At 42.4% G+C, this 20,687-nt stretch overlaps 1 protein-coding gene across 1 annotated transcript; it reads right to left on the bottom strand.

The window, feature by feature from the left end:
• Positions 1 to 1,435: 1,435 nt before the first annotated feature.
• Positions 1,436 to 20,007, bottom strand: ccdc18 (coiled-coil domain containing 18). The gene is made up of 26 exons (XM_029454281.1): positions 19,529 to 20,007; positions 18,596 to 18,788; positions 18,031 to 18,199; positions 17,686 to 17,792; positions 17,012 to 17,140; positions 16,629 to 16,725; positions 16,393 to 16,514; positions 15,990 to 16,269; positions 15,767 to 15,854; positions 15,060 to 15,277; positions 14,467 to 14,577; positions 13,846 to 13,977; positions 13,516 to 13,650; positions 13,297 to 13,374; positions 12,875 to 12,991; positions 12,585 to 12,752; positions 9,958 to 10,100; positions 9,089 to 9,252; positions 8,324 to 8,537; positions 7,418 to 7,517; positions 7,111 to 7,248; positions 6,364 to 6,504; positions 6,092 to 6,229; positions 3,846 to 4,268; positions 2,681 to 3,442; positions 1,436 to 1,725 (listed from the first exon to the last, which is right to left on the bottom strand). Exons 3-26 carry the CDS (start codon positions 18,088 to 18,090, stop codon positions 1,705 to 1,707), a joined length of 4,086 nt encoding a protein of 1,361 aa, XP_029310141.1. The 5' UTR covers positions 18,091 to 18,199; positions 18,596 to 18,788; positions 19,529 to 20,007; the 3' UTR covers positions 1,436 to 1,704.
• Positions 20,008 to 20,687: the final 680 nt, after the last annotated feature.

Raw genomic sequence — 20,687 nt, 5'->3', positions numbered from 1 at the left:
TACCTACGTAAATATAGTACAGAAATACCTACGTGAATACCTACGTGACTACGTTAGAGGAACATTAGATATAGGCTACGTCGGCTGACGGTGAATCCTACAGCCTATTTATTGATAACGAGTGGATAACCTATTCCTACCCTATGTTAAGATGATGCCTGACGACGGAGTAACTTATTAAACGTGTTTCTACAGTACAGCTAGCGTTCAGCATGTTAGCCGTTCTCCAGCATCAGCATGACGTGAACCAGATGGCACTTTTCCAGCTCTGATACGTTTTAAATAAGTAAGTGATACGCTATCAATAGGTTTGACATACGTATAATAATTAGTTATGTATTCGTTATGTATACGTCAGCTACAACACCGCTGTGGAAAAGTTGGACGTATTTGGACTCTGACACATTTCGAGCTACTTTTCATATACGTCATGTTTCTGCCATACGGAACTGTGTGACAGGGCCGTATGTCTGGCGTGTTGGGCGTACCGTCTGCGTCCTTTAAACGATCACAACTTACCCTTCATTTATATCAACGTATTGCCGATATTTCGTATGCACCGGCATACGTTTCTGTCATACGGATATGTGTGACAGGACCTTTAGAAATGGTCAAACTTACATTTTGTGTTCAACAGGAAGATTTCTTTGCTTATCTTCAGGCTCGCCACTTTATCAATACAGACACTAAGTTACCTCTGGACTAGAACCTGGTTGGGGTTCTTATTGAGGAATAAATGATCCACATGAGAAGAAAATATGTCATATTTTTATGACAACTTCATGAGCTATAATGAACAAAATATAGATAAAGTAGTGGAGCGGCGGGAAAAGGACAGGTGGGAAGAATGTATCTGAGCCTACACGACCTTCTTCTGTGATATGCAATATCGGATACTCCACACACAACACAGATCCCCTCTGTGCACTCAGTGTAAAGTCGCAGCTGGAACTTAAATGCATTGTTTTTTGGGACTATTTTGAAATGGCTAAGTCGTTGTCATGTACAGTATACCGAAGGAGTTGAGTGCAATCATGACGTGTATTATCAGTTAAGATCCTGGGCAGTTTTTATTGGGACTGCCACCATCATTGTAACCCCCACACATCTCGTTTTGTCCTAGATTTTTTCTTTTACTAACAGTATTGTACATCTGCTGACTATTTTATCAAGCTCAGATCTGTAACAAAATTATTACGTTATAATCAATGTGAAAAAAACAAACATGCATCCTAAAACTGTCCAGAGGCCAAACATGCGTGATGCTGTGGTTATGTAAACCTCATGATAGTGATGCCGTACACTCAGCAGGACTCCTGAGACTCAAGTTCTTCTGCCCCTTGTTCTGCCAACACGAGCCCACAGTCAGCAGCAGCATGGGAACATCCAAACAGATGTGAGAGGACGCACGGTTCACATGAAGAATTCACAGTGGTAGACAAATACAAATACTTTTATTCACCATCTTATTTCAAATTGTGTAAAAAATATATAAATATCGGTAAGAAAAAAAGATGCTACATTTATACTGTATGAAAGAAGATCATTCACAGACTGGAACGTAGAGGTCCTCTAGACTCAACATTTATCTTTTCCCTGACAGCTTGATTTCGATAACACACCACGAGATGTCCATTACACGGACACGAGGAGGACACCAGCGCAAACAGCTGTCCTCTCTGACGTCTCCTTGGCAACACAGCTTCACATCTCCTTGACGTCCCTCTAAAAAGGGAAACGGAAACGTGCGTCAGTGACACGAAGCTGCAAACATCACCATACTGATGTACACATTAAAGAACAGCTCATTGCTATGAGTGATGGACACAAGATTTTAAAGTTAGTTCGACACTGGTTTGAACCGGGTGGAGCTAAACTAAAGTCATTATGTGATGCGTCATTAAATTCTGTCTGTATTTCTTTAATGAAAATGTGGAGACAGATTAGAGTTTCAGTGTTAAACTCTAAATAAATAATAACTCAGTATGTTTATTTCTATGTTGAACTTTGATTGTTGCTTATTTACTCATGAATATGTATTGTTTTAGAGAGAATACTGAAAATATTGTTTAATTACATTCAATTCAACTGATAATGACATAAATGGAGGATGTACAGAGCCAATCTTAAGGACAGTACCAGGGCCGATCAGGGCCGATTTTAATCCGCTAAAATAAAGCGGATTAAAATCCGATCCGTTCTTCTCTGCTCTCTGTGTTTTGCCCCGGCCTGCTCTCCTTCACCACAGCCAGGCTCGACACTGCAAGTCTGTCACTGCATAGGCATTAGCCACCGTGACGTCACCCACTGGTTTGAAGTCTTGAGTTTGGCGTTATGGGCGTCTTAATCTTTGTTTTTTGGCCGTAGTTCCAGTACAACCGAACGCTGAACAAGACATTTTTAGGCAAAAAAACATTCTAATTAACTTTCATGAACTGAAAACACTGTGAAAGGGTTAAAGTTCTTAGACGAAAACACGGACAACACTGTGGTAGTGACCTGTCAATCACAAGGTAGCCCCGCCCTAAAGCATACGCTATTACGCTATTTCACTCTAAATGGGACCATGATGTTCATTGAAACAAACAATTACCAAAATAGTTTCAAATTACATTTCTGTCGATCGACTGATTGATTAACGGACTAATCTTTGTATATATCAGACAGGTGGGGTCGTTACCTGGAGTGCGAGTCTGTGTCCGCTCTGTGACAGCCCTGTGGAGCTCCATAACGAAGGGTCCTCCTGCATGGCTAATGTCTGATTAACAAACCTCAGCATCCCCGTCAGTGAACTCATATCCTCTTCTTCCTCAGCCACCAGAGTGGACACAGACTCCCTCCTGGACTCGCTCGTCTGCCCGTCGTCTCCCTCTGGCATCAAGGTAGCTTCCATGTTGAGGTTTCTGTCATCTTGCTTGTCCACCATGTATGTGAGGGGGTTGAAGGAGAGGTCAGAGGTCGCTGTGGCCTCCATGGCGCTGAGGCCCTGCCAGCTTTGGTCCACTGTTCCCGGGAAGGAGGAGACAGAGGGGGAGGAAGACTCCCACGGATGCATGCTCAAGGCCTCCCTCAGTGTGGCCTTCAGGCTCAGAGGAAGATCCAGGGAGGAGTCGATACTGCTGCTAAGCCAGTCGCATGTTTGGTTAGACACATGAGGGGCTGAGGCGGGGGGAAGGTATGTGTGAGCAGGGGGTGATGAGCAAGTTTGTGTGTGTGTTGGGGAGAGGAGGCGAGGCGAGTGAGCGTGTTGAGAAGAGAGGAGAGTTGTTTGAAGCTTCTGGGGGGAGGAAGAAGGGGAGTGAGCAGAGGAGGAGCTCTCTGGGGAGTGTGTGAATGTGTGCAGAGCAGGGAGGGAGAGTGTGTGACTGTACAGATGATGCTGGCGGGCAGCAGCTCGCTCCAGGCTGGAGATCCTGGCTTGGAGACGGGTCACCTCAGACTCCTGCAGGAAGACACAAACACTAAGTTTCAATTAAGTCCAATTCAAGGACCCAACACAGCATAGTTTGAGACGCGTAACAAGGTTAATGAGGTCACACTTTCTAGAGGCAGGTGGCGCGTGACAAAAATGACCGAACTGCGGGAGACACTCATGCAGACAGGAGAACGAGACTATTTACTCACGTTAAATAAATAGAAATATCTAAAGAACTTTAACTTTCTATTGTTGCACAAACTATATAAATTGAAACACTTTCAATGACCCATGAATATTTTGCTCCATTTTCAAGGATGAGTTCAAGGACCTGTGTGAACTATTTACAAATATATATAAATTGGAAAGAAATGTCGAGACACTTCCATAATGCAACTTTGATCCCACTCACACATGTAGAGAACTGTACCTTGATGAGCAGGGACTCGCTAGAGCTGTCCATGGACTTCTTGGAGGACAGCAGCTGCGTCTGGAGCTGGGCGGCCTGGACTCTGGATTGATTTAACTGGGCGCTGAGCTGCTCCAGCTGGGCATGGAGGAGACTATTCTGGGCTCGGGTCTGCTCATACACAATCCTGCTTTGATCCAGTTGGGTTTTAATCTGAAGGAGCTGCGTCTGCGTCTGGTCTCTCTGTGTTTGGAGGTGACTGACTTGGTTGCGCGCACGATCCAACTCATTCTTAGTTTGGTCCAGCTGGGTTCTGGCTTGCTCGAGTTGGTTCTGGCTCTGCTGAAGTTTAGCGGCGAGCTGCTCCTGGGAGGAGAGCATGGTGGAGGAGATCTGGGAGGAGACTTTGAGGAGCTGGCCTCGAGTCTGCTGCAGGGACTCCAGCTGCGCGGGGGGGGGGTGAAACAGACAGAGGAGACAGGTTTGGTTTTTATGAGCTGATATGCAGCTCGATGTGCTGCTCTGATTAGAATATGATCCACACACAGACTATAAAAGAAGTGCACGTAGTGACCTTGATGTCACCTATTGGTTTGTGGACTACTTTTTTGAAATCCTCGGGTTTGGCATTTTGGCCGTCGCCATCTTATTTTTTTAGGGAGAGAAGTAGGCCTGTCATGATCATTACTTTACCGACTTATCGTGCAATATATGGACATCACGTATCCAGAACAAACAGCAGGGTTTTCTCTCCCATTATGAGACGTGAGCATCGCACAGACATTGCACATTTCTGTTAACAGAGCCTATTTTATTTATTGTTTTGGTTTAAATGTATTTAGGATATGTTCATTCTTTTTTACAATCCAATGTGAATCTCTGAATATTCATTAGTAGTACATTGCTCTTTGAAAAAGGGTGTAATTATAATGCTCATATAGTATCATTATATCAGTGGAATAAGATAGTCTTAAAATGACAACAAAGAGACGCTTGGGAACGCATCCACATTGACAACAATGGATTTAATGTGTATGGCCCCTGAGGCACTTTCACATTGGCTTCACTTTTCAGACCCGAAGGCTAAGTCCACTTCTTTGATACGGTCTACGGATCCATCTCCTTTTGATGTAATCAGGTAAACTCAAAGGTTACTGCAGAACAAGGAAGTAAACTTATAGTACTATCAAAACTATAAGGAGGAATTAAGACGTTATCAGCTGTGTGGGAGAGATAAGGTTATAGGAGAAGTACAAAAGGAACTCACACGGTGTTTGTTAATGTTTATAAAGACAAAAAGAGAAGCGAAATCCGACGCGAAAAGGGAACAACAGTGATGACCTAAAAAGGTCAAAACCAAGAATCCCATAGAGAGAAACTAGTGTCTAGATCTAGTGACGTCACTTTCTTGCGATAGCATGATGATGTTACAGATGATGATATCACAAGCTCATCACAAAGATCATACATTGAATCTAAAGTCCCTGTCACACATATCCGTGTGGTGGAAACGTATACCAAAAATAGCCTACAGCCAACTTATTGATAACGAGTGGATAACCTATTTGTAACCTATGTTAAGCTTATCCCTGACAACAGTAACTTATTAAACGTGTTTCTACAGTACAGCTAGCGTTCAGCTAGCGTTTTGGGAGCTTATTGGGGTTTGTATATTGTATATAGGGTCACTGTGAGTAGCTCATCCTCACTTCTTCACAGCACGTCTTGATGAATACGTCAACCCAGCATCAGAGAGCATAGAGGATGCCGAGAGGCTGCGACAAGAGTACATTCTGTTCTCCAGCATCAGCATGACGTGAACCAAATGGCACTTTTCCAGCTCCGCCAGACGCTCTGATACGTTTTGTACAAGTAAGTGATAAGCTCTCAATAGGTTTGACATACGTATAATAATTTGTTATGTATACGTTATGTATACGTCAGCTACAACACCGCTGTGGAAAAGTTGGACGTATTTGGACTTTTCATAAACGCCGGCATGTTTCTGCCATACGGAGCTGTGTGACAGGGCCGTTTGTCTGGCGTGTTCGGCGTATCGTCTGCGTCCTTCAAACGATCACAACTTACCCTTCATTTATATCAACGTACACCACGCTGGTGTAAATTAAGGGTAAGTTGTGATTGCTGTATATTTGTGATACGTGTATGTGTGACTGGGCATTAAGACTGAGCCAAGAGCCAGAACATCTGAAAGCTGCACTACAGCCAGGATGATGACAGTGTTGAAGCCTCAGTAACTGCTGTACCTCCTTGCTGTGCTGCTCCCTCTCCAGCTCCAGCTCCTGCTCCAAAGAGGTGACCGTGCACTGCAGCCCGGCCTCCAACTGCAGCCAGCTCTCCTCCTTCAGAGCCAGCTCCTCCTCCACACCGCGCAGCCGGACCTCCTGCAAAGCCGCATACACACACCACAGATAAATGACAGATTTACAGGAGCAAAAATGTTCGTCTCAACAAGTCATTCCTTCTTTTATTTTACCCGTAACATCAAAAAATAAAAGTTAATAATAATAAACGTAACCTTGTCTCTGGTCTGCAGCTTGGCAGCGTCTAACTCTCTGGTCAAAGCCTCACAGTGACGTTGAGTTTCTTCAAGTTTCTTCTGTAAAGTGTGAAGTTTTTGCTGACACACACGCAGCTGCTGATCGTGCTCCTGGGACTCCTGACACCATAAACAAACACACACAGTGTCTCAATTCATTTATCAATTCACTACTTGCTGTGCCGGTTCTGAAAGAGAATTTTTCAAAACTGTATGACACCAGATAATGATTTCTATGAGACAATTTTATATATATATATATATATATATATATATATATATATATATATATATATATATATATATATATATATATATATATATATAAATGTAGTGCCTTTCCCAATAAAGACTTTTGATTTATTTAAACTTTAAACCTTAATTAAAAAAAGGGGTTTTATAGTTTATCATTTTGCAGCACAAAACACTGTGATACAAAAGAGTGTAATGAACTTTATCCTGTAGGTTTGTATTGTTTTCTCAGTGGTTCCCTTCAGCGTTCAGTTTATAGCAGCACACACACACTGGCTGCACTTTTGATGTCAACCAAAGATTACACATTACAGATAACACTTCATCATTGACATCATTATCATTTATTACAGATTGCTGCTAGCTGTCAATCAATACTGCTGATTACACATGCAGTTCTCTAACTTTCAGTAAGTCAAACTAGAAAAGTTTCTCTCTCCTGGTCTGTTAGGGCTGAGAGTGTGTGCTCCTGACCTTCATGTTTCTGTCTGTGAGCTCCCTCTGTGTGTCTCTCAGCTCTCTCTCTCTGGCCTCCAGGCTCTGCTGCAAAGACTCCACCTTCCTCTCCATCTCCTGCTTGTGCTCTCTGATGGCAACTTCCAGATGTCCCAGCTGAGGAGGATGGGGCCGGACAGCCGGGGAAGGAAAGAAAAACACAAAAAAAGAAAAAGAATGAACAAAGATGGCAGAAAAACGTGTCCCGCAAATTAAATTAAATACACGGAAGAATCCGTTTGCGTGTGTGTGTGTGTGTGTGTGTGTGTGTGTGTGTGTGTGTTACCAGCTGTGCTCTCTGTTGGAGCTCCCCCTGTCTCTCCTTCAGTGCAGTGTCCATGTCTAAGACCTCGTGAGTTCTCTCCTCCAACTCCCTCTGGGTCTCACTGTGAAGCCACACACAAATTGTTTATCAGATACCTAATTAACATTTGTATAATAATAATAATAATAATAATAATAATAATAATAATAATAATAATAATAATAATAATAATAATAATAATAATAATAATAATAATAATAATAATAATAATAATAATAAAAGCACTGAGTAACTGAATGTCAGATATAACGGTGTGTAATTTGGATTTGGTTTAAGACTTTACAACATGACTAAGCATTGACTTGAACGGGGACGGATGGAGTGACTAATGATTAATAACTTGAAACATGCCTTTCTTTTCTTTAACAAATGAGTGAGTGCTTGATGTACAATAGCTGCACACAGGAAGTGTTACACAATGTATGTAATTCAGATGGACACACTTTTATATCTGACCTCAGTGGTGTTTTAAAACTTAAATAACTATTACATCACAAACTAGAGCAGACCAAACACAGCAAATTACAGAACACACGAGTTCCACCTTGGATAATAAGGAAAATAACTTCAATATAACAAATCAGAACTTCATATTATATCATATCATTACTTTATCTGAGAACAAAGATTTAGCCACAACATTCACAGGACATACATTCAAAGTGTGAGACTTGAAGGGGGACAGGGACAGTAACAGGCTCCATGTGTGTGCGTGTCTGTGACGGAACATGTACACTGTGGATATTGTTTCAAACAGATGAGCCCGATCCAGCAGAGGATCTTTAGCACACGGACGTCATCTCCACCTGAGGCTCGTCCCTTGTTCCTGTGTGCAGAAGGATATTTCACACGAGGGCGTAACCTTACCTAAGTTGGATGGTCAGTTTCTCCACCGAGGCTTGCCGCTCCTCTGCGGTGGTTTGGGTTCTTTGTAGAACATCCTGGAGTTCCCGTAGTTGCTCCAGAGTCTCGGCCAACTCTCCCCGCACCGCCTGCAGCTGTCCCTCCAGGACCTGGACCCGCTGGACACAGTTGAGCCTGTCGGCCTCACAGAGATGGAGCTTCTCCTCCAGATCCATCACTGGGAGCGAGTAAACCAAAATGAGCACGTATATGCAGGTATTTATTCATTTATTTTTAACCCTGTGAAAACCTGCTATAATAAGCGATAAACTCCCTTCCCTTTGCCAGGAGACGAGTCGGCCTCTCTGCTCCTTTATTTGTTGCTGTGTCATGTTCAACATCACAAACGTGGTTAGTTAAAGGACCGTGGTTACTTCTTTTTTATATCCGTTACTTATTCAGTCTCTCTTTCAAACTCTCAAACCTGAGTAGGTTAAAATAATTAAATAATTGTCCAAATCCCTGTTGATTTTATTTATTATATATTCACTTCAACCCGCGTCATCATAGCATAGCACTGGAAAAAGGGCATAAATTAGCGTGTAAGTTCATTTGTCCTGCAAATGATTGGTGACTGTAACTTTCCCCACTGGAGACAAAAGACAGATGTTCGCGGGTTTTTTGTCCAGTGGAAAAATGTGTTTAGTTTGACCAACTTAAAAAGCGGAGCGGTGTCGTTACGTAAGAAAAATAACAGAAAGTAAAATCTCCCACACTGCTGAAACATACCCATGTCACTCTTGGCGTCCAGCTGGCTCCTCAAGTGCTGCAGGCTTTCGTCCATGCGGCTGATCTGAGAAGTGTTGGCGCTGACGTCCCTCTTCAGACACCGCAGCTCCGAGTCTTTAGACACCAGCTCCCCTCGACACTTTGTCATCTCTGATTTTAAATGGCTGCAGAAAGCACAAAGAGAAAAATATAATACGATCATCAGTATGTTTGTACAGTGATTAAAAGAAATGAACCAAGCTAATGTGTTTTTAGACAACGTGCTGCAATAAAGAGAAGGAAAGAAATGCCACATAAAGCATCACGCAGAATGCACATTGCATTGTTGTTGCTGCGACATGTCCTCACCTCAATGTGAGCATGGCGCCCATCGCAGAGAGAAGAATGTCCCTCCAGAAGTGTCAGAGTAGTTTAACTAAGGCCTCTGATGGCACCTTTAAACAACCCACATGCTTTTTGCTTTGAAGCTTTAACACTGAGGAATGAAATTACTCCAAATACATCAGGCTTCTATCTCAGTCTCAAACAAGTAAGATCCCAATTTATGTATTTAAGGGTCATAGAAGCAGTGTGGGGGGGGGGGGGGGGGGGGCAGCTTCTTCCCTGCAGACAAATGGGATGTGGTGTAATCACAAGACTGTCTCACAGACTGCTGAGGCATTCGATTGACTTTTCTGCAGGTCAAGAAGAACAGCATGCTTGCAAAAAACATTTAGTCAAAACATATTCACAAACAAAAGCCCCTTACAAACAGCATGACAGAGTTGCAGTGAATGCTGGGAAAGTACACTTACCAGTCCAAGTGTGGGAAAATAAGTTGAATTGTTCCTGAGAGTGTGCGTGAGTGTGTCCCTGTGTGTTCTTCTTACCCGAAAGACTCGGACAGTTGTGTGTTCTGCTGGTTCATCTGCTGCAGGTCCTCGTCCTTCTCCCGAGCGTCCTGCTCTCTGTTCCTCCCCTCAGCCTGCAGAGAGGCCCGGGCTCGTTCCAGCTGCTGCTCCAGACTGGACACCTGCAGACAGCAGAGCATGAGGACAAACAGGACGTCCGTTTCATGCACATTCTTTTGTTCTACGGTACAAAAGTGGACAGATCAGAGGGACTGAAATTAAGGAAGACAATAAAGAAACCCAGGAACAAAAATTCTGATTTGTTGCGCAGACCTACTGAATAGTATTAGTGTCAGGCATAAGGGAATGAAGTCGGAATGTAGAGAATAAAGTTGAAATTTCAGTACATGTGCTAACACTAGTAGTTTGATTTATTCGCAACATTTCAACTTTAATCTCAAAATGCAAAACAAAAGAGAAATCCTGCTCCTTTATGTCTGGCCCTAATACTCTTCTGTAAAGGCCTGACCAATAAGCAAAACAAAGAAAAATACAGTCTCTCCCTATAGGCAATCTGTCTATTACCCAGATCTTCATGTAGAGAGGCTCCACATTACTGTCCTCGTACGGCTTCTCTCACTGAATAGAGACTGTTGTACTCGCTTTGTTTTTAAGGACAGGAAGTACAACCAGCTCCTAAAATGTGCTGAACCATAAAAGAAATCCCACGCTCAAACAGACCCTCAAGCAATGACACTGTTCGGTGGACATAGGATTGAGGGGCTACGAGCTAACTGCTAACGTTTGCTCAGCTTGTTTCTCTTAAATTACAGACGTCAGAAGACTAAAATCCATCATCAAGTTAAAACATAGAGTTAATAACGACCAAAAACCTAAAAGGGTATCATAAAAATGACTGGTGGCTTAAAACTGGATAAAAAGTCAATTGATGACCGTGACCACAACGCTGACGCATCTTCAAAGTGGAGACGTTTCTGTACAGGCGACGCAATGAAACAAACCGTTACCTTGATTAGAATAACAGATTTGTCTAGGTTTGAAAATTGTAGAAAACATTTGGGATAATGTGAGTAGACAACTCAACAACATATATAACAGAGGTCTAGTTTTAATGCGGTACTATACCTTTAAGTACAATTCAATTGAGATTTGCAGATTATGGGAATTAATCATCTTGTCAGAATCAAGCAATTCTAAAAACAAAGTTTCTTCTATTGCCACATAAAACCCAGTAAACCTGACTTTATATAAGAGGGACCATGATAAGACCGTTCAATGCCAAGAGAAGCCCACTGACAACACTCATTCTGAAGCCAACCAAGTGTAAATTGATTATGCGAACATTGTGAGTGAGTGAAGAAGAGCGAGATACAGACACGAGACAACTGGAGAAGCTGCTTCACTCAAAATGTTATAAAATATTATTCATAACTTAATTATTAAAGGGCTGCTCAACATGTACCGCTGTGTGACCCACAGAGACAGGGAGACTTCTTGATGCCATGACGCACCAGCTCTCCAAATCCAGTGCCAGACCCTCAGACCCTCAGACCCTCAGGCTTCAGGTTCACCATGAGGAAAGTGGTTTGTGGTAATTGATTAAGTGAAAACGTCTTGTGGGATAAACTTTCATCAATTGGGTCCAACTCCAAATTTGCTTTCACTTTAACACATCACATGTATCTTAAGGAATCAATGCTCTTGAATATCTATTCTTGTATTTTTCCTAATAAAGCTCATTTGAATTGGTGCAAAGATAATGCCTGATTTCTTTCTGTGCAGTAAAATATCTCAGCATGTGAAGTTTATCAGTTTAATTCAAAAGGTATAATATGTGAAATTAAAAACTAGACCCGTGTTACACATGTCGTGTACTTACATTATCCCACATGTTTCCAGCTGTTTCACACCCAGAGAAATGTCATTTTAATCGGTAACCGTCCGTTTCATTTGTCAGCGTTGTGGTTGTCTGTCAGAAGTTGTCATGAACTGACTTTTTATCCACATTTTTCGATTTCAGATTTCTTTAACTCTATATTTTAATCTGATGAAGGATTTTAGTCATCGGACGTCTGGATCTCAAGTAAATCAGATAAACAAGTTGAGCAAACGTTAGCCTTTAGCTCGTAGCCCTGCGTCCACCAGGGAAACACACATTTTTAAAGTAAAACTGCTTTATTCAGTGTTTTTACCAGAAACTGCTCCGTTTGTTTAGGTGAGGAGGAGGAGGAGGAGGAGGAGGAGGAGGAGGAGGAGGAGGAGGAGGGGGAGACTAACCGGGAGAAACTGACTGCTATGGAAATGGAGGATTTAAATCTAATCCTCTTTTTATCCTCACACATGTACACAGCACAGCACACAGTGAAGTGTAGACTCTACTTTGAACCTATCCTAGTGTTAGGAGCAGTGGGCAGCTACTATACAGCTCTCGGGGACCCGGTGCCTTGCTCAAGGGCACCTCGGCAGTGCGCAAGAGGCGCTCTGCTACCTCTCCATGTACCAAAACGGCAATGGTGGTGAAGACAACAATTCCCATGATCCCTTGCTACTTCCTGACGCCACCACACGCCGTCCATTGTTTTGATTTGAGAGAACTTTAGTGGCAGAAAATGACATACTGCGAGTTTAACTTCCGCAACACTTACCTGTTTCTGCAGCTGGCTCTGACTCTCCTCCAGTTCAGACATGTGAGCAGTGCTCTCAGTCAGCATGGTCTGCTGCTGCTGCAGAGAAAGCTGCAGCTGCAGGTTCTGCTCACTGGAGCTCTGACAAACCATCCTGGCAGCGTGGAGCTTCTCCTGCAGAGAGGACACCTGACGAGGAAGGAACAGGGGAGAGGATAAGCCTGAGAAGGGGGCTTTGCATAAACAATAGAAGAGGGCGGGAGATCAAAGATACGAGTGTGTAACATCTCTCATTGTATGCAGCACTGTACCTTGTCTTTGTGCTTCTGCAGCTCACTCTCATAGTTCTTCTTTACCTCCTCCATCTGCTGCAGGTAGAAGTTCAGCTCCTCTCTACACGCTGACAGAGACGACTGCAGTTCACACACCTGATGTACAAACACAAGTCATGGAGGGTGCATACTGGTGGTTATGTAGGAATTCATGAATCCTGCCAGATGTTGTCGTACACTTAAAAAGGTCCAGTGTGTAGGTGTCAGTGGCATCTAGCTCACCCCTCCCTTTCCAAGCGTGTAGAGAATCTATTAAGGCCTTTTCTCTTTATACACTAATGAAAACATAGTTGTGAACTTTACATTCCATTTCTGCCCATAGATCCCCTAAATCCTAAACACTGGACCTTGAAATCTACGTTATGCGTGTTTGTCTTTGGTAACCAGGTTTTTGTACAAACCTTGGTGGCAGACTGATCCGTCTGCTCTTTGAAACTCTGCAGCAATTCCTCGTTGTGTCTCACTTCAACCTGCCTCTGCTGTAATTAAATAAAAGTATAAAAAGTATACACATGGGTGAAATTATAGCTGCTGTACCTTTAACTTACAGTTGATGGTTCCTGTGACCCAGTGAAGGTAGAAAGATGCACTAACATGCTCCTACAGACTGTAAGTCTAACCTGCGTGAGTTGGTTGAAGGAGCTCTGCAGCAGCAGAGTAGCTGTCTGAGCCTCGTCTCGCTCCCTCTGCAGGGAGCTCTGCATCTGCTCCATCTCCAACACCCGACACCGAGCCTCCTCCACAGACAGCTGCAGCTGCAGGAGAGAGAAAGTGCTGTTACTTACTCCTGGTAAGATCACTAGATATATAGTCACAGCCAGTTTCTAGGTTAATTAATTGATAAACACAACTTTGCAGCTGACTGAAGTTTGGTTGAATAGAATATAAATGAAGTGAACAGCAGCAGGGTGGTGGCAGAGCGGGGACACGGAGATGTAGGGGTAAATCACCATTTCTATTCTGTGCTGTTGCTCCGTGAATTGTTGAGAGTGAGATGTTTTACATTTCTCCAAAGACTGCTGGTACTCTCTTTGCTTTTTGGTCATCAGTGACTGGTAATGCTGGAGTGTGCCGCTTTTCTCCTGTAAGTAGAAAAAGAAAAAACGTGAAATGACGAGATTCTGTAAGTGTGAGTGTTAACGGTGGATTTAGAGTAACATTCAGTGTTATGAATTATGACCATGAAAAGGTCATGACTAAAACTCCTTTGGCAGATAGCGTTCAAAGACAAATTGAGCCCAACTTGCTTCTGCAAGTCTGTGTTTGATGATGTTATCAGGGAGAAAATACACAAGATGACAAAAACATCAAAGAAACTTCCAACCTATATGGCTGTCCAGAATGTCATATTAGAAATTTGTGTGAAATTGTCATAATTAGCAGAATTCTTGGGTTATGGCCAGAAATGTGTTTTGTGAGGTCACAGTGACCTTTGACCTTTAACCACAAAATTCTAATCAGTTCCTTCTTGAGTCAATGTGGACGTTTGTGCCCAAATGGAAGAAACTTACTCAAGGCGTTCCTGAGAGATCACGTTCATGAGAATGGGAAGCATAAATAAATAAAGGTACCAGAAGCTGATTGTGCAGCTCGGTGCTCGTCAGTGCAGACTGACTGTAGGCAGAGGTTTTCTCCTGTAACTGTTTCTCCAGCGAAGCCACACGTGCACTTTTTCTTTTCAACTGAAGTGAAATACAGATAAAAACAATCGGTAAGAACCAACAATGAGCTTTTACACATGGTAACATTGAAAAGAACATTTCCTCACTTTTGATGGCTGAGAAGGTTTTTGTGAAATACATAAAAATAACAAACCCATGACTGACAACTAGTGAGACAGTGGACAAGGAATGCTCATCTACTTCAATCAGGAAATGAGGTTATGTGTAAAGGTTTAAAGATCCCCTCCCTTTAAAAATATGTTTTTTCTAATGTTCACCTCCCCTAACACGTCTGACCGTAACTACACCGACTTGTATCTGTGCAAAGTTTGTCACTTTCCTCTGCTGACGGGGGAGATGTCTGTGCACTTCCCTAAAATTTGAGATTCAAACGAACCCGGGCAAACTAGATTAGGTACGTCAAAAGCCAATAGCTGTCTAATACACAGATGCATCACGTATCTGGAGAAGTTATGAAGAGGATGATGGTTCAGAACATTTACCTCTTTCTCTTTGTCAGTGGCTTGGCTGACTTGGTCCAGCAGCTCCGTGTGGAGGCTCTGGTAGTGAGAGGCTCTCTGGGCCATGGAGCTCTGCAGGGAGGAGATCTCCTCCTGGGCTCTGCTCAGACGCTCCTGGAGCCGCTCGGCCACAATGTTCTGTCTGCTGCGCTCAGTCTCCATTGACTGCAGCACTCGCAGCAGCTGCTGGTAGCCTTCACCTGCAAGGGTTGAGTGACAGGGAAGGGAGGACAGGAATGACTCTAACTGTATATCATATATTTGAGAAGAGTATCTATGTTACCTGCCTTCTAATGCCATTTTTGTACTTTGCTGTGAAATTAAATGTAATTTTCTGCCACGAGGGGTCTCTCAATCAAACAATAAAAGACTGTTTGTCATTGCAGTCACTTTCTTCCTTCAGTGTTCATCGTTTAGGAGGTTTATACCGGAATCAGATTATCCGCAAAAGTCTCCTCCTCTCCAAAACAAATGGACCCAATGAGTAAAACGGATAAAAACAGGCAGTTTCCTGTAAAACGTCCTGGTCAATTACAGACGTCCGATGACTAAAATCCTTCATCCAGTTAAAATATAAAGTTAAAAACGACCGAGAACTAAAAAGTGTCTGGTAACAAATTGGGCTAAAAACTAGATTAAAAAGTCATAACCATGACAACCGCACCGCTTATGTAAAGGGGTCTGCGTACCTGGCTTCAGCTTCAGTATGTGCACCGTTCCTGAAGAGTCCACTGGGGGAAACATGCAGGGCCTGACACACAGCGTCCCCACAGCACCCTGAAATTAAAAAACAATAAATGACAACAGTAACGTCCTCCACTGCGCAATATCAGGGATAAATATGGCGGCTTGTTTTAGACATTCACTGTGGCACCAAAACAAGGTTTGGGCAAACAAAGACCATATCTCCACCTCTCGTAGATGCAGCAGGGCCAGCGTGGCGCCCAGGCTGGCCAGCTCTGCCTGGCTCTGCTGGGCCTCTCTGTGGCTCTGGGCCATGCTCTGCTCCTGGTTCTGGGTCAGAGTTCGCAGGTTTTCCAGCTCCTTCTGCAGTGAGGCCAGCTCCCTGAACTCCGTGCTGCGCTCCGTAAGCTGCCGTTCTAGATGAAAGGCCTTTCGTCCGGCCTCCTCCAGCTGAGCCTGGAGACCAGCAGCTGCAGACTTGGCTTGCCTCCCCTCCTCCTCCAGCTGGCTGGGAGGCAACCATGGGGATGAAACGTGTTAACCAGCAAATCAAAGATGTTTCTTCTGAAAGATTTGATTGATAATGATAAACATCACAAACCCTCCTAATGTATCAATCAATCCCACATACCTAATTGTTTGGCTGTGTTCGACCTTTCCTCGCTCCAACACAGTGCACTTCATTTCCAACTCCTCTTTTTCTCTGTCACACTCAATAAGACTCTCTTTTAGTTTGCTCTCATTCTCCATCACCTTCAAAACACAATGAAAGAAATGCATATTTGCCATCAATGTGCAACTAAAAAGGAGTTATTTAAAATATAGATATACTTAAATAATAAAATCATTCAAATAAACGTAATTCACCCTCTTAAGTTTAATGGAAACGGTTGCTTTATAATCTTTGAAAGCTTCTTTGAGTTTCTCTGCATTTTGAAGTGCTTGGTTCCTTTGCTGCTCAGCCCTGTAAGGGATGAGGTAGAAGATAAGTACTACAACAATACCTCCATGTTGTGAAAGTAAACTAGACATTTTATATCTGTGTATTTTAACCTGAGGTCCGAGTACATCACTTCATTTACTTCAATTAAACATGTAAATATGACAGGTAGCAAATGCAGTTATGAGACTAAAAGAATTGTGGCAGATCAATCTGATGTTCATGCTGTTACCCAGAATGTTAGAACTGTAATCTGTAATGAAATTAAATGAAGTTGTGTGTGGAACCCAAACCAAGATAAAGGTTTTACCGTTTGCAAAGTGCTGTCTTGGTGTCCAGCTCTTCTCTGAGCGTGCTCAGCTCCTCAGTGAGAGTCGCCACCAAAATGTCACTGTGAGCTGCTGCTTCCACGCTACAGTCTGCCCTCAGCTCTGCGGCCCTGAGAAACACAGACAAGGACACGTTGTAAGATCTATAAACAACCTAGTAATAAGAATGACTGCCAGCTCATAGCACATGTAATCTGCTGCCACAAGGGGTCCCTCAATCAAAACAATAACAAAAAACAAGAGTTGGTGGCGTTATGAGGAGCGTGGGATCATGGGAGTTAAAAAAGACCAAGATCTAAAAAGCGTGTCGTAAAAGTGGGGATAAAACTGGATAGAAATTCAGTTTATGAACCACAGCGCAGACCCATGTGCAAAGGGGATACGTCTCCATTACAGGCGACCAAATGAAACGGAACTTTACCTTTATTAAAATTAATCTTTTCGAAAATTCATATATTTGGAATAATGTAGGTACACATATAAACTAAATATATAATAAAAAGGTGCAGTTGTTTTTAGGCAGTTTAATGTGGACATTGTACATACTATACCTTAAACACCAATTCAGTATTCAGTGTATAGAAATATGCATCCAATCGCCAAATTACAACGACATAAATAGTGACAGTAATCTAAGTTGAGGTCGTGGGGTTACTTTAGTTCTGTCGCTTGAGTCTCCAGCTCTGCTTGAAGCTGATGAATCTGCTCACTCATGACTGCTACACTGTTTTTAACCCCCAGCCTGGGGCCTCTTAGGCAGACCTAAAAAAAGAAACATACAGCATGTGTAACCATTATAGTTTCTGCTCATCACAGATCTTTAATAGTTGTTACTATTTCATTAGCTTTTGCTAATGTCTCAACAAAACACTGAAACAAAGAACTCTGACTACACGCTATCCTCATTAGCAGCACACAAAGATGAAGCACAAGATACACCGTTTAAAGATTGCAGCACCTTCATTCACACAGACTACCTGTGCAGGGATGATCGGCATACCTGCGACTTGGAGGTGGCAAATTCATACTGCATCGCATCGAGGTCGCTGATGAGCTGCATTTGTTCATCCTGCACAGACAGACAGGCGTTCTCCTGACGCACACAGCTCCCCCTTCCTCCTTGTAGAAAAAGACTCCATCCCTACTGACCAGGCCTTGAAGGAGGCAGACTGAGAAGGAAGGGAGAACACAGATGAGAGGTGTGTGTGTGTGTGTGTGTGTGTGTGTGTGTGTGTGTGTGTGTGTGTGTGTGTGTGTGTGTGTGTGTGTGTGTAATGCCTTGTTTATTTACTTTTTATTACGAGATACAGATTACTGCACAAACACATTGCCTCATAAATTGTACATCCTTTCAAACTGACTGTAGTAATATCACGACTGCCACTATTGGTACTGATGTACATTAGAGGTGGGACCAAGTCACAAGTGAGTCTCAAGTCTTTGCACTCAAGTCCCAAGTCAAGACTTAAACTTTGAGTTCAAGTCCTAAACAAGGCGCTCGGTAACGACCATTACAATGTGTTAAGTGATGTATATCTTGATGGCTGTTTTTTATTGTTTCTCACCTGAGAGTTGGAGGACGGTGGGCTGGGACTGCCAGCAACAGCCCGTCTCTCAGCCGTCCCACTGAGAGGCCTCTCCTGGCAAACACAGCACCACTGGGATGGAGGAACATCAGGTGTCTGCAGGTCTTGTAAGGTCAAGCTATCTGGAGTCTTCTGCTCATACCCACCTCTGTCCTCATGTCCTTCTGACTGACTGTAGATGGTGTACATAGGAAAATTAGCGAAGAACGAATCAAGAGAGGATAACGAGTCAAATACAGCATTAGAACCACAAAATAATCTAAATTTAACTTTCTGATCCAAAACAATAATTCCCCTCCATCACTCGCTCTACTTCCAAGACACTACTCAAGTCAGGAGCGCATCACTAGATCTATTTCACATGCACTCACAGTACCTTTCTTATAGTATAGTTCGTTATAATTTCATATCACGAATGTCAATTTGATAATTTTTTTACAGTTTAGTAGTAAGTAGTTTTAGCTTTAGTTAACTAAATTACATTTCTCCCTCAGGAAGTTTTGTTTCAGTTCAACTTCTGTCAGTATGAAGTAACTGGTATCTTGCACGCTTTCAAAGTAGCTTTCCCAACACTTTCATAGAAAGACACAACTGGAGACACATTTCATAAACCATCTTGACCACTCCTTGTAAATCCTCTCCTTTGTAATGTTTGTGTAGCTGTTTGTTTCTTGGTTTGCTGTTGAATGGTAATGTGATTCTGTCTCTTATGTGCTGCAGAACAGAAATCTGCTGTAAAACAGTTTTTCTGAGTCAGACCAGTTTAAATGTATCACATTGAATGTTACTTTTAATCTTTTCTTGTATAATAATAATATGATGAATGAATGACTGTAGGTTTACTCTGTACGAGCTGTCAACATCTGGTTCACTGTGTGGCTGTGAGATCGTGTCCTGCAGTTAGCTGCTCACCTCAGTTTCTGTCCCACTGTGCAGACTGAGCTCCGTCAAGCAGATCCTTCAAACAGACCACATCTTCGGTTCTCAAACATCAGATTAATGATGAGTCCATGCTAATCAACAACTTGTCTAGACTTGCTGAGGTTAGCTTTGAGTTGCAACAGTTCCAACTTGTGTGAATGTTTTGAAAGGTAAAGAACACCCACAACTACATTAGTCCATCAACAGACCGTTACGTTTATGATTAGCATGGCAAACTAGCAGCTAGCCTAGCTACGCTCGGTATATGTAAACACAAATGCTCCTCGTATCAACAGATGGCTAGTTTACGTTATCGTTCTAACGCAAACAAGCTACATTGCGACGTTTGGGAGGGAATGTTGAATGTTTTCGTCCTGGCGCTGTGAAAGCATAAACATATGTATTGAACACTTCTAGTTAAATAAAACTTTCCAGGATTCCCAGTGTAGATGTAGTAGAAGGTACGGTAGACGAAACTATTTGTATTTTTAGTCTCCGCCCACATTTTAACAACGCGTTTTGTTATTGGATAAATCGAAGCTGTGAGTGAAGTGATTGGTGGAGAGGGTTGTCATACACAGTGGCCGCGAACACTGGCGCCTGCACTGAACTGTCACATTTACAACGGCAGTGTTGAGAGGATAAAATACAAACAGGTTAACAATATTAAAAGACAAACGACGAAAACATTTGAAAAGTGATTTAAGAAAATTCTGTGTCTAGAATAATACAATTACTCGAGTGTTATCCTTATACTAACAAATAATATATTTAAGGTTAAACAAGTATACAGAATTAGGAGCTTTAAATAAAAAACAAAAAAAGATGGGATATTCCATAATCAAAACATTGGTGAGAAACTTCTTATAATTTTCTTATGTTCACAAAAGGTACAATAATTATCAATGTCTGTAAAGATAAGACAACTAGCAGGGCAGATGTAAAGTTTTGAAATGTACTTCTTTAGCCTTGTTTGAAATACAGCTCTTAAAAAAGATCAAAGCCAAGCCCCTCCAATTTTAGACCTCCAGAAAAACCTACCTCTATATAGTTTTATACTTTCTTTGAAAAGTTCAGCAAAATACTTATCGTTACACCTTAAATATGTTAGTTCAATTCCATCCAGCATCAGTAAAGGTTGTTATATTAT

This window comes from Cottoperca gobio, chromosome 17, assembly GCF_900634415.1.
Source record: "Cottoperca gobio chromosome 17, fCotGob3.1, whole genome shotgun sequence".
Lineage (NCBI taxonomy): Eukaryota > Metazoa > Chordata > Actinopteri > Perciformes > Bovichtidae > Cottoperca > Cottoperca gobio.
Note: the sequence above shows the minus strand (reverse complement) of the source record. Positions and strands in the feature narration are given on the sequence as shown.